This window comes from Lissotriton helveticus, chromosome 6 (genome assembly GCF_964261635.1).
Source record: "Lissotriton helveticus chromosome 6, aLisHel1.1, whole genome shotgun sequence".
Classification (NCBI taxonomy): domain Eukaryota; kingdom Metazoa; phylum Chordata; class Amphibia; order Caudata; family Salamandridae; genus Lissotriton; species Lissotriton helveticus.
In genome coordinates, this window is record NC_136067.1 from 1720210089 (window position 1) to 1720226104 (window position 16016).

At 43.6% G+C, this 16016-nt stretch overlaps 1 protein-coding gene across 3 annotated transcripts in view; it reads right to left on the reverse strand.

Moving 5' to 3' along the window:
- The window catches only part of APLF (aprataxin and PNKP like factor), a 791103-nt gene that overhangs the window by 717271 nt on the left and 57816 nt on the right, over positions 1–16016 (reverse strand). For all 3 annotated transcript variants that reach the window (XM_078649586.1, XM_078649585.1, XM_078649587.1), the window contains exon 2: positions 5726–5797. In XM_078649586.1, coding sequence (XP_078505712.1) covers positions 5726–5797 — 72 coding nt within the window. The remainder of the gene's footprint in view (positions 1–5725; positions 5798–16016) is intronic.

Below are 16016 nucleotides of genomic sequence, written 5' to 3' on the forward strand. Positions count from 1 at the left end.
GAATGGGGTAGGGCGCCACCAAACCAAACGCGATGCTGCCAATGATCAATAGGTACTTCCAGTGCCCTGTACGGAGTATATTTATTCGGCACAGGTGAGGGAGTGTAATTGTGGAACACACCAGAATTAGCATCCACAGCCGGAAATGTCACCCACGAATAAAAGAGTTCGTATGGGTAAGCTGCTTCCGCACTCACCACCAAAAGCACAGCCAAGCCATCAACGGGTACATTGTAAGTTTGCAAATGATTGCGCACAGCAATTTGACTATGCTGCGGAATGTCCACAGGCTGAGCCATGACTGCACAGGAACTTAGAAAAACAAAGTAAACTTTGTAGCACAACTGGGTAGTAATTCAAGGAAACCGTTTTAGAGAGATTCAAGCTTGAAAAGACCTATTTCAAAAATAGGTAGGTTTGTCCGACACTACCGTTTTCTGGAAACGACAGTGAAGGGGTTAAGGTTTGAATGATATACTACTCGAGTGTCATAATATAAGGCCACCAACGTATGGGCGCCATGTAGCAGGGTTTCCGTTCTCCCACAGAACTGTGCATAGAGATTTGGAACCTCGGCGAATTAGGGTGACCCAAAACTCACCTCAGTACCCAAAATCCCCTTACCAGGCTAGCTACAGTGTCTCATTGGTCATAACAAACCTCCAATGATTTAGACAAACCAGAACATGAACTTACGATACCTCAGGTCACGTGGAACACATGAGCACTCTTTTGTTATACAATCATTTCAAACCAGAACGTGGAGTAAATGAGCACACGTGCACATTTGAAATATTTATTTACTAATGCCGTTTTCTCAAACGCAGTATCTTAGATAATACAAGGAAACATATTATCAGAAGCAAAGTTATCAGCATAGTTACTAGTCCATAAAAAGCAAATGGTGACAGCATACTAAAATGCTGTAATGAATAAGGGTTAACAACACCTAATTCTCACCCTCCCTAACTAGCATATTATATTAATATCTAAGAAGGTCTCTTTGGGTTTTAGCAGGGCGGGCCCATACCTCAAGATCCTAGTATGAAGAGATCACATCAGCTTCCACCAGCTCTCTCTGCATGCGAACCGCATCAAGTGTGTATGTGTGCTCTATGCAAAGCAATATAAAATGCGCCTAAAGCCAGACTTTGGCAGGAGCTGCACTTATGTTATGTCTATGAAGGTGCGGAGATCAGACCTCACAACAATTCTGTGTCGAGTTATCCTTGAAGCTTCAGCACACTCTGTACAGACATAGTTTACTAAGCAAAGCTGATATCAGAGCAATAACATATTATTCTCATGTAAATCACAACGCTCTTGTAGGTTGAAAGCTAAATCAACAATTAAGTGGCGTGTGCAGAAGCAGCAACAGGAAAAAATGGCGTTGAAACATTTAATAAGCTCGTGCTAACTTAACACAGTATATAGATAAGCAGTAACTATATGACATTACCACTGCTAAGCAGTGCTAAAGTGATTTTGTGCTCTCCTTTAAATATGACAGAATTGGCTTATACTCAATAGGCATATTCAATACAGTGGCCCTACTTATGACCAGGGCCTCAAACTTAAATGCTAATAGTGCGCCTCCAGCACTGATTGTGCCACCCGCTTAAGTAGACTAAATAGATTAGGCGGACGTCTATTGTTGCATTATTTTTCTGTTCTGCCGTGTGTTTCACCTTATACCGATACCACACTCTCTGTTTCTGCATCACCCTGCCTCCTTTCTAAGATGGCCGCCCTCAGTTCACTCTCTCAGCCTCCTCTTTAGTCCTTCTTCTATTTCCACTCCCTTTTTCACCCTCCTTAGTACTCGGCATTCACTCCGCGCAGTACCTGCACCCAGCACCGGCTTCTCAGAGCTACCGGTTAATCTTCTAACTTAGTAAGTTTTCACTTCGCTATCTTTCGCTCTTAATTCTAAGCATGACCGCACTTTCATAAACGACTACGTAAGCCTCGGTTTTCACCGAGCTGTTCGTTTCACTTCTTCATAGCCCGACTTAGGTTTCGTATTTTCCCCATTCACTGTACATCTTCACGCCCACGATTAGCACCCTCTTCGTTCACATCCCCGTAATGTTTCTATCACTTCTAGAAAACCTGGGGAACTTTTCTTTACCCACCTTTCCAACTCATTTCTCTAATTTACATCAAGGGCGCATGAGGTTGACTAACTTGGACACCACTGTAACGTTTGTCACGTTGTTACCCCAGTTCCTTTATTGATTCGTATTCATTGTATATCCTTTGTTGCTGTGCTCCTTGATAAAGGACCGTTGTCCGAAATGCATTGGAGCCCCTTGCTAAAATTAATCGCTTGACGATTCATATGAAGGAAATATGAAATAAATTTCAACTTTAAAGATTGAATAAAGTTTGAAAACTTTGAACTTATGGAACTTTATTGAACTACACTTGGAATTCACTGTTGCTCTCCGCACATTGAACCATACAAGTGTGCCCACTGCAGGGATGTGCTTACACCCCAGTAGCACACTCAACTCCTCACCCGCTTAAGTAGCACAGGTTGCAGCCTGTGAGTGAAGTTTTCAAACTGCCATGCTGACCTGGCAAAATAAACCTTTTTGGCAGGCCAAAACCTTCCTTTTAAATACACTTAGGTCACCCCTCGGGTAGGCCTTGGACAGCGCAGAGGGCAGGGTGAAGTGTATTTAAATAGTTTGACATGTACTTTTAAGTTTTAGATGTCCTGGTAGTTACAAACTACAAGGCACCTCTCCCATAGCATTGGGGTTACCTTATTACATTGAATAAGCTGCAACTTCCCAATGGGAACAGGCAACTCAGTCATGTTTAGTGTCTTGGGAATTGTATTGAAAGATCCAAACTTATAGTGAAGTCGGATTTTAAATTACAATTTTGAAAATGCCACTTTTATAAAGTTGTACAACATCACAGGGTTAGGCCTATAATCAGTAAGGCTAGGCCTTATTTAAACTTCAAAATCAACACAAGTGCCAATATTGATTCCACTCAACATCATCACTCAAAACCGTGATCACACACCTTAATTGTCATGATCAGCAATTGTTTATTCATTTGATTAATTTTTTCTTTTTAAAAAAAGGATCTCTATATATATATATTATTCATGTATCCAGAAAAAACAGACATTTATACACTTTTACATTTTTCAACACACGGGGACATTGATACCACAATATTTATAACACAAGACAAATCGCAAAACAATTTATCAACACTTACACAAACCAAAACGAACATTACATACAAATAATTGTAAGGCCCAGGTTCCGTATTTTCTTTTGCTTGAAACAAATGCCCTTGGAGCTTATATTATTGTCCAGTAATTTTAGCTTACTACTGAAAGGGCCAAAACAGTGTCCATACTGATCTCTAAGAGAAATTACATTTACTTGAAGATTGGATTTGTTCTGAGCTTCAGTAGTATCAAATTTGTAATGCTCTTGTTTGGTTGATGAAAAACAGTTGACACGTTTCAAACCCTTCTGTATATCTTTTGGGGTTTATCCTCAGAACACTAGAACACTCTTTTCTCTAATAATTTTGATTTGCAATTCAACTTTAATCTACGTTCTAGAAAGTTGGCATTATCTTGTCTTAACCATTGGGTGCCTGCAGCCTGTCTCTGGGTCACATGACTGGGTGCAGTTGACAGTTGGGCTGTGTGTATTCCTCCTAGACAGCCACACAAAATAGGGAGCTTAGGTGTGTCTGGAAGGGCTATCACTGGAAGGATGGGAGGGATGAGCTGGGGACACGTAAATAAGCGGTGTCCTGCCTCTACACAAAGGACTGCTACCCCTTGTAGTTAGTCTGGAGCAAGGGCAAGGAAGGCAGGGCACCTGTGCACTTCAAAAGCATGCCTCTAGAAGCTTCTGCCCACTTCAAAGGCACAACTGGGTATAAGTACTGGACCTCAGTCACCAACTCTTCCGTACACTTCTGGAACGTTGGATACTATACTAGGAAGAAGGACTGCTGTGCTGCTAAAAGGACTGCCACTCTGCTGGACTGCTGCTCTAAAGGTCTGCTTCCCTGCTGTGCTGACTGCAGCCTGAGTAAGGAGGACTGTACCTGAATCTGTTGAGCCCAGGAACACCAGAGTGATTACAAGGGCAAGTTGGTTGGCCTCCTGACTTCAGCCTCAGGGCAGAAGGCTCCAAGAACATCAACTCCAGCACCTTGTCTCTGCTATCTGTGAGTCTACCCTGCCAAGTGGTGCTGCCCCAATCCTGGACCTTTGGAAGTGGGCATAAGGTTATCTGCCAACCTCTGAGGATTTAGTGGAACCGACGCATCTCGACTGCTACGTGGATCGGTATACCGCCACAAAGAGCATCACAGCTCATTGTCCCATCAGAACCGCTGCTGCGCTAAACATCTTGAGTGCAGACCCTCACATTCTTTGTCAATGGCAGCCTTGATGACGATGCCAAATTCCGCATCACAGCATCGCAGCTCCTCGGAACCATTGCATCACCCTGACTGCACAACACATCCTCGACGCTGGACTTCACATGACAAGCACTCGATAACAGCATCCTCGACGACGATGTAGGACCTCATACCGATGAATCGTTCAGGCAGCGAGACACATCTGCGGCGTGGATCATCTCAACGCTCCAAAAACCAGGATTTAAATTACTCTGTTCAGCGTGTCTAACTGGGTCCCTGTGTCAGTCCGCGTTCCATCGCGGTCAACCTGAACTCGAGACTTTGTCCCAGTCCAGCACAATCAGATATCCACAGATGGCGCTTTGTGCCTTTTAGCGCTATTTTCGCTGAAAGCTTAAAACATCCATATCTCTGTATTTGTCTTTGTTGCAATTGGGTTCTGCCCATTCAGTATGTCCTGATTTTTGTTTTGTTTTTGGATCATCCGGTTTTGGAATTTTAACAGTGGGTATTACTACATTACATGACAACCGGAATGAGCACGTTTTCCGCCCGTGTCCACCTTTTAAGACAAGGCGGCTGAGAAGCAGCAACGGTAAGTGGCACTTGTCTAGTTACAAATAAACATGGGTGCACATGCAAGTGCACATATGTGGGGCTGCGCATGGGAGACTACTGCTGTACGCCCACAACACCTCCCCATAGTAAGCCTCGGATGGCTCTGCCTTGCTATCTTGAGTGGGTTGCTTGGTTCCCTGTAAGGGAATTGTGGACCTATTTCTTGTGCATGTCACACAACTAATAACCCAATTTCCTACAGTCATATTTGATTTATGATAATAACTCTATTTTTCTAACTTGGTGTGGGATCATTTTTGTGTGGTGTTTTCGCTTTATTACTGTTTGAAATATTGTACTTTATTACTGTTTGAAGTATTGCATGAATACTTTACACATTGCCTGTAAGTTAAGCCTCACTGCACTGTGCCAAACTACCAGAGGGCTGAGCACAGGGTAGTTTAGGGGTGGCTTGAGCCTCACTCTGACAAGAATTGTGGTTGCAGCTTGATCAGGGCTCACACGCCAGTGGACCAAAGGCCCAATTTCTCACAGTCCCATAACTATGAAGTACAGTGGGAATTCAAGCAATGAAACAACAAAACAGTAACCAAATATGGGTGTATGTATACTTGATTGAAATTGTAACTATATACATGGTAGATGGAGCAAAAACAATTACCACGAGACAGTTGTGTTATGCTCCAAGTATTTGTCAAAAGTGCATGCAGCAAAAAATGAAGTAGGTAAATACCGATTTGATTCGAAGCTTTTCTCCCACTACCTCCAGCACGCCATGGTTTCGGGATACTCGCTTGTCTGCAATCTGAAAGAAGAGGAGAGTGGTAAATTGCAACAGAGCAATACCTTATAAGCATTTACAGGACAATGAAATATTAGCATTTCCTAACAAAAGTAAGAGGATGACGGACCAATGTGAAAGGGTTCCATCTTTCAGCAAGTCTGTCGCATACTAAGCAGCCTCTCCCCTTTACCCCCCCACCGATTATTGTAAAACACGTTTCTGAACCCTGAAGTGTTTTGTAGAACGACTCCTCCACTGCTGGGTTTTTTTGCAGGAGTTTCGCTTGGGACTCTTCGCGATTTCTTTTTTAGTTTAAGGGAAAACAAAAGAAAATTAATACGCAGTAATATTATGATAAGTTATTACTCGTCCCGTATGATAATGAAGAGCATTGCACAAGGCTGCCAGCATAGAGGATCCAGACATAACACCCGGGACCTGATTACAAGTGTAGGCACTATTTAGTGCACCTGATAAATAACGATACCACAAGGGTAAGTTATTTGTCAAGGTCAATAAATACCACCTATCATGAGTTTATGGGGAATAACATGCAGATTTTGGTTTTTAATGCAGCAAAATCCGCATGATATGGGATAAACTGTGGGTTTTCCCCTGTTAAATTTCAACAGGTTTGACCTGCCGAAATTGAACAAACCTTGAGGTATTCAAGGCAACCGATAATTATCGGTCACTTTAAGTACCTTTTAACCTGCAATTCTAACCGGTGCATTAACAGGAGTTTGCGCCTGGGTAGAAATACACAGACCACATAATTCATATTCAGTCGTGAAGAATACTTTCAAAGAGTGGCTAGGGGTATCTTCTTGTAAGGAACTGTACATATGTTCATGGGCTTCACATATAGTGTGTTGATGCCATTACATACGGCAGGTGCTGTCTATTATGAGTGTTTCCCACATTAACTCGTTTACTGCGGCCGTTATTTCGGCGCAGTACGGGCGTTCGACGGAGTGGGCGGGTCCGCGTCAGCCGTTGAACGTTCGCAGCACCAGCCAGGTAGTGTTCCAAACGTACAACAGCCGACAGCAGCCGCAATGGGGTTAATAAATAATAGGAAAATACTGAATTTGAGACTGAAAGAGGGTGAAGGATGAGCGTGGAGAAAAGAGAGCAGGGAGCAATACAGAGACCATCTATTAGCATATTTGCTACAATAAACCACCCCGGACCCAGGAAAGAAAATTTTATTTAAAGCTTACTAGTGCATATCACCACAACTTGTTGTGTGCATGTCAGTTCCGAAACAGAAGACAGTAGGAGCATGTTCAGAATTAATTGTTCTCCTTACAGTTAAAGGATTGCAGAACTGCAATTCTCTGGGGGGACTCCATCCAGGAGGCCCTTCCATGAAAGGCAGGGGAGGAGCCATTGCGCTGAAAAGCGCAGACATCGCTCCTGCAGTGTGGGTTTGAAGAACTGTTGACAGCTTCTCTGGGGGGCTCCATACCCCACATACCTGGCAACTTGAAGAACAATCTCAAAGTGCGAGGAGGGGCCGGGACCTTGTGCACAGAAGTACCTACGATATGTATGTGTGGGCTGTGCACACCTCTTTTCTTAACTCTACGCAATTGTTTAATACAAAACTCAGATTAGTGTGCTGCAACTGATAGTGTGTACCTGTTCACACCCTAATACATAATCATGAAAACAGGGTCAGTGGTCCCTCTGACTACTGGACTCAGTTGAGCACTACTCAAAAATATTTAACTTTCACTTTTTCAAAACAGTAGTCAACCAATGTAAATACTTTTCTGCTTTCTTAAGCAATTTAATACATACAAGATGATTATCTAAAATGCAAATTCTTTTATCATCCTGCTACATAATGGAGTATTTCTCATGAAGAAAAACCTTTAACAATTCTAATATTGCAGACTATAATTGCACATTAGAATCTGTTTAACAGAAATTCGCAATAAAAAAACCAAATGCATTTCGGGACATAATTTGTCCCTTCTTCAGGGGTGTAGAAGTAGTGAATATCTCCCAAGAAAATCAACTAGACTCAACTCTAGAGTCACGCGGCTCTTAGTCCCATATCGAAAAATAAAGCACGTCGAATGACGGAAACAATTGCTGTGTCTACCGATAACTGCACCACATTATCTCTTGTAAAAAAAAACGATTATGAAGATCCCAATCTCAACACATTTCAGCCTGTGCTGCAACTGACACAACGGGGTTCGTCAGTTGCGGCTCAGGGTTAGGGGGCCATCGGTTGGAAGCTGCTCAAGAGCAGTCCACAAGGTTGTGGGAGCAATGCTCTTGGACTTCAGCTCAGGGCAAATGGGGGTTTAAGTTAGCACCAAAGGTACACCCTCAGAGGCACTAGGGTGGCCGGGTGCAGGGTGCTCTTTTGGCATTGGGTGCCCTGTTACTTTCAATGGGGATTCTCTGGTTTGCAAACGCACTGCAGGAAAAGAAAACAATGGTCTTCTGGGAACGACCACCACTTGGAGAGGTAAGTTTGGATGCTGGAGGTTGGCTAGACTCCGTCGGTTGGGCCACCCTAGGCCGTGGGGCATTGGGAGCAGGGGTGTCTTTTAGGGTCAGATCTTCTTACCAGCTCCTGGTCGTGGTTGGGGGGACCCTTTGGATTGAGGCTGCAGGCGTCGGCTGGCGGCTTGAGGCAGGCCAGGGATCACAGGATCTCCAGTCCGGATCGCCGGCAGATCTCCTCGTGGTGTTGGGCCACTCGAACTCGGGCGGTGGGTGCCGGGTGCAGAGTGGTGCAGATTTGTGGATTTTGCCGGAGATGGAGTCTGTTGGTGAACAAATCCGGTGTTCATGGGAGACAAAGTCTTTTCCTTGGAAGGCAGGGCAGGTCCCCGGTGTTCTTGAGGTTGCTGGCTGCAGGACACACTGGAGTTTCGCTTCTGCAGGTTCGAGGTGGAGACAGGCCGGTAGGGCTGGGGCCAAGTTAGTAGGTGTCCTCCTCTTCTTAGCTTCGGGATGGCTGTTCAGTCCTTCTTCTTCTTTTAGTCATTTCTTGTCTGAGGAGGCAAGGTTCAGCGTGCCCCTAAATACTAGGTTTAGGGCTATTACAGGTAAGTAAAAGGTTGGGACCAATGGGTCCCTTCTTGGAGTGGGTACACCCTCAATTATGCCACCCTCCAGTGGGAGGGGTGCATATGCCTCACTCTGGTTAGCTGGGTCCCCCCATCTGCAAGATGGTGGGGACTGAGAGTTGTGCTTCACCTCGCATCCTCCACCTGAGGGGTGGAGTTGGCAAAGGTGGACACACCTTCCTTCCATACTTAATTTTCCAGCCGGTTCTCCTGCCCAAAGTGGGGGTCAGAACCAGTGGGGACCAGTTGCTGGAATCAGCAAAAGGCCTGGGGAAGCTCACAAAGGTGGAAAGCCTTTGAAGCTTCCCCTTCGTTGTCCCTGCCCACCCTGGGGGAGGAACCGTGGCACCTCGTCCTAGGATGTGCATTGTTTCAGGCACCCCTGGAGCAGCAGGTTCTTGACCAGGGGGTCCAGAAACATGTCGGGTGGTGGCAGCTGAGGAGCAGCCACTCAGCCTGGACACTAGTGTTGGTTCATTTTTACAGGGGCCATCTCTAAGATGCCCTCTGTGTGCATTTTCCATTACATCCCACACTGGCATCAGTGTAGGTTTAATGTGCTGAGGAGTTTGATATCAAACTTCTCAGTTTTCAGTAAAGCCATTATGGTACTGTGGAGTTTGTAATGACAAACTCCCAGCACCATATACTCTTAATGGCAGTACTGCATTTACAATGTCTACGAATTGGCTTAGACACTGTAGGGGTAGAGGGCTCATGCACCTGTACCCTCACCACTGGTATAGTGCACCCAGCTAGAGGGGTGGCTATTCTATGCCAGGGCAGTGTGTTGTATGAAAGGCACACAGAAATGTGTGCCATGTCAACACTTCACTTTGTTCTGCACCAAAACAAGAAGCCTGCAAAGGCAGTGTGTGAGTGTAAAGGTACAGGGCCTCTAAGGGTGGCACAATAAGTGTTGCAGCCCTTAGAGGCCTTCCCTGGTCACAGTGCCCTGGGTACCTATGGTACCATTTACCAGGGGCTGACTTGTGGCCAGTGAGTGCCAATTGGGCTTGGTCTTCAATGCAGTTTTAGGGAAAGAACATAGGCCCTGGGTACCTGATTGGCGTTGGCAGGAGCCCAGGGCACACTCAGTCAGAGTACATCAGCAGTTCAGCAAAAAGTGGGGGCAACCATGCAGAAAGAGGGCACTTCCTCACACATACCATTTCAGACCTCATATTATGAGGGTAAACATGTTGCTTTTTTCCCAGTAGTGAGGTGTGCAAACCTGAAATTTGGACTATTTGCTCGCAAGATCTGCACCAGGTATAATAAAGCCAAAAGTGCTAACACACACAAGTTGCAATCCTAATCCTGGAGCAAATTCAAGATTTTGCCAGACTGGAGGCTGAATTAATTGAGATCTTATAAAGTGTGCAACTACCAAAAGAAGAGGGTTCCCTGGCATTAAGTAAGGAGTGCTTGTTAGAAATTGGGTTACTAGTTGACTGGGGGTTCGCCCTGGTCAAACGGTACCCACAACCCTAGTCAGGGTAAATTACAAGTAAATATCAAATTAACCTGTGCTCAACCCCCTGGAAGCTTGACAACAGAGCAGTCAGACTTAACTTAGAGGCAAGGTGTAAAGTATTTGTGTGTCACTTTAAACAGTAAAACTATGAAAAGACGACACAAAAAGATCCCACATCAAGTTTGAAAATAGAGCTTAATTGAATAAATAAGACAAAAACAACAAAAATCCAATAAGTAGAACCGGAGGGATACATTTTTAAAGAATGAACTTCAATATAGCACCTAAAAGCATAAAGTGCCACACACGGCTATCTAGTTCAGGGCAAAGTCAACAGTTCAAGCCAACTGCAATGGAGTGTGGGTGGGATACAGGTCCAAATTAGTCCCTGCTGAAGTTTTACCTTCTCCAATTTGCGCCAAGAGTTCCGTTTGCGTTAGAGAGGGTTGCCAGGAGCAAGGAGATCATCGCGGGTGGTGTTAGGGATGGTGCGCAGAGCAGGCTGGGCGTCACAGATGGGTAGGCTCAAGCTTTGCATTGGTGGTCACCCGTGGGCTGACAACGCTGCTGTGCAAAGAGGCAGGCTGGCAGTGTCATGTACTGATTTTCAGTGTGAGCTGCAAGGTTCAGGCGCGATCAGGCCCATTTGCGTTCTCAAAAAGCCCAAAATGTTGATGTGAAAAGCTGGAGAGAGACACCAAGGGTCCAGGATCTGAGAGGCACCAGTTGAGGGTCAGGAAATCCCTGAAGATGGATCCAGGAGCTGTTGGGGAGCCTTTTATGTCCCTGAGACTCAGATCAGAAGGCTAGCAGACTCGGCCTTTGAGTAACTCCTGGGTTCAAGATAAAGGTTCAGTTCCAGTTCTTCTTACCCAGGCAAAAGGAGACGAGGTCAGCACAGCAGGGCAGCAGTTCCTGTAGAGCAGCGGGGTAGCAGAGTGGCGGTGTTTCTGGCAGCACAGCAGTCCTTCTTCCTTGCAGAGTATCCACAGGTCCAGAAGTGTAAACAGGACTTAAAAAATCTACTTGCTATCGCGAGTCATATTTTATCAGGTTAAACTATTTGTAACACCTACTCATCTGTTCTGGTGAGTGAACTTAAGCTGGAAGGTGCAGGTGTTCTGTTATTCAGAAAGGGAATGAGCAATGAAAACACCTTTAAATGTAGTTGTTATCTTGAAAAATGTGCTGTCTGTTCAAGAACAGAGGTCAAATGTCAGTTTCCCTTTTGACAAATGTATTCTAATCTTATCCTGGAAAATGGTCTCTACTTTTCTTTCTCTTATTACAGTTAGAGGTTTTTGTCAAGGTAGCGGTCTGACAATTGTGGCACAACAAGCTGTAAGATATCAGTTTTTTTCTAACACACAACATTTAAACAGCTTGTAAATGAATAGTATAAGTATTTCAAAATATATCACGCATTACAAAAGAAATTCTTTTTTGTAATTCCGAACTGTGATACAAACAAATATTTGTATAGCACAGCAAAACAGATCAGAACACTTTACTTGGTGAAGTCCAAATAACAAATATTTGCGGGAAATAGATTTTCAAACATTATACACTATATAGTTTTATCAGTAAAACCACTTCAGTGGTCATTTCCATAGAAAATCTGCTAATTGAAAGTGACAGTTTTTAAACATGATTTGAGAAACATTCTTGCCCCTGCCTTTATAACAATGTTGTTAATGAACTAAGAGACAAGTCAGCCATCTTGTTTATCCTATATGTGGCTATATTTGTATTGCATATGGAGCAAACGTTTAGTCTATTAAATCAAACACAAGTGTATGTTGTGCATCACACATGCTGAACTTGTAATTGAAGGTGATCTCATATGTGATAAAGAAGAAAATGGCAGCTCTGTGAATCAACATATTTGCCCAGATCACATAATTTCAAACCAGTTCAGGGGTCAAGAGCATTATAATTAGGTTGAGTAGAATATTTAAGTCACTAGACCTGCAGGTCGTGTAAAACTTTTATGATTTTTCGAGGTCTGGAATTGAAGAGTTGGTGCTTAAAATCCTACTTCTGAAAAGTGGGAGAAGCTTCAAGACAGTGAATTTGTAGTGCATGCAATCCCCTAGTTTCCCTGCCCTGGTTCAAAGCTCGTTGCAGTAAAATGAGGAGTCGTTAGGCCCTTTGCGTGGAGGCAGGGCACAGGCTATTAAGTCGCAAATGGAGCTGTGCTAAGCTCCGACCCCGAATCCTGCCAGGATATGCCCCATTCAGGCACACCTAATCCCACTACTGTCTGTGAAGAATCCACAAAGTATAACAGTAAAGTACCCCCACTCGTATAACCCAAAACAGGCTACAGGCACCAAATGGCTACGGCATGAAATTGTCAACTTTCTAAAAGTGCCATTTTCAGAATTGCAATTTAAAACCCAAATTCACCAGAAGTTCTGATTTTTAGTTGTGTTTCCAGAGACACAAAACATGAACAAATCATCTCTACCCTTTGGAAATTACAGTTATGAAATGTAATAAGGTAGCTTCAATGTTATCCTATGGGGGAGATAGGCTTTGCAGTGGTGCAAATTAATGTAAGAGTTTTTCACCACCAGGACATGAAAAACTTAAAAGTTCATGTCCAACCTTTTGAATACTTTGCACCCTGTCCTGTGGGCTGTCCAAGGCCTACCTGAGGGGTGACTTATGTATTAACAAGCATTGGCATAGTCAATAGGTCTCGCCTTTGGGATGTTATACCTTTTTAGTTATGTTTTATATTATTGTATGTGCCTTGTGAGATGGGCAACTGCAGCGTATTTTTTTAAACACACCCCTTGCCGGCGGCTCAGGGGAGGCTCATTCCACTGGTAGGCTGAGAGAGTCGAATAAGGGGTGAACCAGCAAGTCTATCAGCAGCTCCAGCAAAGCATGTGGCCATCTTTGATTGGAAATCATCCAAAAGAAGCATCCACCAGGCAATAGAAACATATATTTTTTTAATTTCAGATTTCATTAGGTTCTTCACAAAATGACTTAAACAGTCACACTATCTTCAGAAACACTGTATTAAGGCACCCGTTAGGTCTAGCGAATATTTTAAAACATGTAATTTACATTAACTTCTAAAAAAGAAAGATGTGTATGATTGCAAAATGTGATCAGGCTTCTATTCAAATATTTAGAAAAATAATTCCAACCCTGGGGGAACACGTGCACAACAGTCGGAAACTCTACAAAATGATGTCCAACATGGCCGCCTAGCTCACACTCGGGATGCTTTCCCCTTGCCTACTATTGTTTAATTAATTGACCTTTTTACCCCGCCCCTGCAGCTTACGAGCACGATCAAATTGCAGGCTGCTGTTCCGGAGCGTCGCAGTGAGGCAGGTACGTCACAACTACAGCTCCCTTCTGCCTGTCTTAATTTACAGCACAAGTGGCTTCATACGCCACTGGAATAGCGCAAGCTACGCTGACTGTGTAGAAAAGAACCGCAAGTTTTACTCAGGCAGGCTGAGACCATGGGTGATTTCCAATCCCAACATCATTAATACAATTAACGCATGAATTTAACCTGATTGTTTCAGACGTTACTCTGACGTGACAACTCATGAATAATGCATGCCACAAATACACACGGTTCAGTACATCGGCCAGTTAAAATAAATAAATGAGTAAATACAACATCTCTGTGTCAACTAACATTCCCTCAAGCTCTCAGACAACAGCCAAACCTGTATTGAATTAGCCTTGTGCACCAAAATAACTGCTAACGCCTCATTGTTGCTGATGCGAAGTTATACGAGTTATAGAAGTTTCCCAAATACGTATATATTCAATTTAAGGTTACAAACATCAATCATCTCATTTTCAGAATGACAATGTACATTTCTTGATTTGTAGGTGGCAATGACCACAAACAGGAATTCTATGAAAGTTAAAGGAGAAGACAAAGAGATCAACTAAACTTGTGCCAAAGCGCACATTTACCTATGAATAACTGTGCTCTTCTGACCCTGGACTCCTGCAGGATTTGGACTGTGCATGTGCATGTGAAATGTGATGGGAGGGTTGGTTAAAAAGAATGGTGCGAGAGAGAAGCCGGGGTGAGTTAGCACGGCAGCGCGGCGAACGCGAATGTGCTAATTAAAAACAGATGACATGACCCCGAACAGATGGCGCCCCTGCTTGTAAACACAAGCCCTAGGCAGTGGGTGGATACATTTCCTGGGAAAGGTGAAACAGGCACCCGACTTTGCCCAATTGCTTGCTGTCTTTTTAGAAAGTCGCACACAAAGTCAAATAGAAAAAAATGCTAAAACAAAACCACATGCACCAGCGTGTGAAAAGTCCAGAGTGATTCCAAGAGGTCGTTTTCCTAGGGCAGCGCATGCATGTTGCCCTAGGCTTGACCTAAAAAGGAAGGATTTGACCTGGTAAAAGGTTTTGTTTGCCAGGTCGAAACTGCAGTTTAAAACCGGCCAGACAGGCTCTCTAATAGAAGGCTTGAGACATGCTTAAAGTGGCTGGGACAAGCTGCAGGCCCACTACTATCATTTGATTTGCAGGCATTGGGCACATGTAGTGCACTTTACAAGGGACTTATAAGTAAATTAAATATGCCAATTGGGTATGAGCCAATGTTACTATGTTTTAAACAGAGAGCACAAGCACATTAGCACTAGTTAGTTGTGGTAAAGTGCACAGAGTCCTGAGGCCAACAAAAACCAATTAAGCAAAATGTAGCAGGAAGAAAGCAAAACATTTGGGAATGACACTGCAGAAAGGTTCAGGTCCTATAGTGCTTAAAACAGGTAAACACTATAAAGGAAGACAAGTTACATTTTAGCAATGTACAGTATTTTGTGTGACACTTTTCAGCACGTGTATCCAATGGGAGGGCATTCCTTGCTTGAGCAGTCACCTCAGTGAAGTCTCTGCCTCCTATATGGGCTTTTCTAAATTTAGGGAGACACATAATATAGAGAACAGGAACAGGCGGTTCTAGATTAAATGTATGGAGTCAAGAGAGAAGTCATACAATTCTCAGTAGGGAGACTACAGAAACTGTTATGACAAACGTAAAGCCTTAAATATGAAGGGCTCATGCATGGGAGGCCAGTGTAGTTGTAAATGTGAGAAGAAACACTGTTCTTTGTACTCCGGCCAAAAAGGAGTCCGATGGCAGTCGCATTCTGAATCAGTTGCAAATTATGTAGAAGACAGATAGGCAATACTACAAACATTGAATTACAATAGTTCAACCTAGAAGTAATAAGAGCTTGAATTAGATTTTACCTAGAAAAATTACAACAAAGGAATGAATTTCCTTAACTTTCAACATGAAAAACCAAATAGAAGTGAGCTTGTCAATATGCGCCTCAAATGTTAGTTTATCTTCAAAAATTATGCCAAGGTTCCTTGCCCTAGGGGCAGTCACAGGAAGAGGTCTAAAAGAATCTGGCACCAATATGATGTCTAAATATAAGGCTTTCCAAAGACAATGAACTGCATTTTATTTGAATTGAAGACAGGGAACTGAAGTTTATCCAAGAGACCACAGAGCATAAACATCTTTTAAACTGGAATTGGAGGTAACCCAGATCTCCATTAAGTATGAGGATGATCAAGTCTGAAGGCAAGCAAACATTCTGAAGCCCAAGGATGTGAAAAGCACAATTAGTGGGCCATGTAGATATGG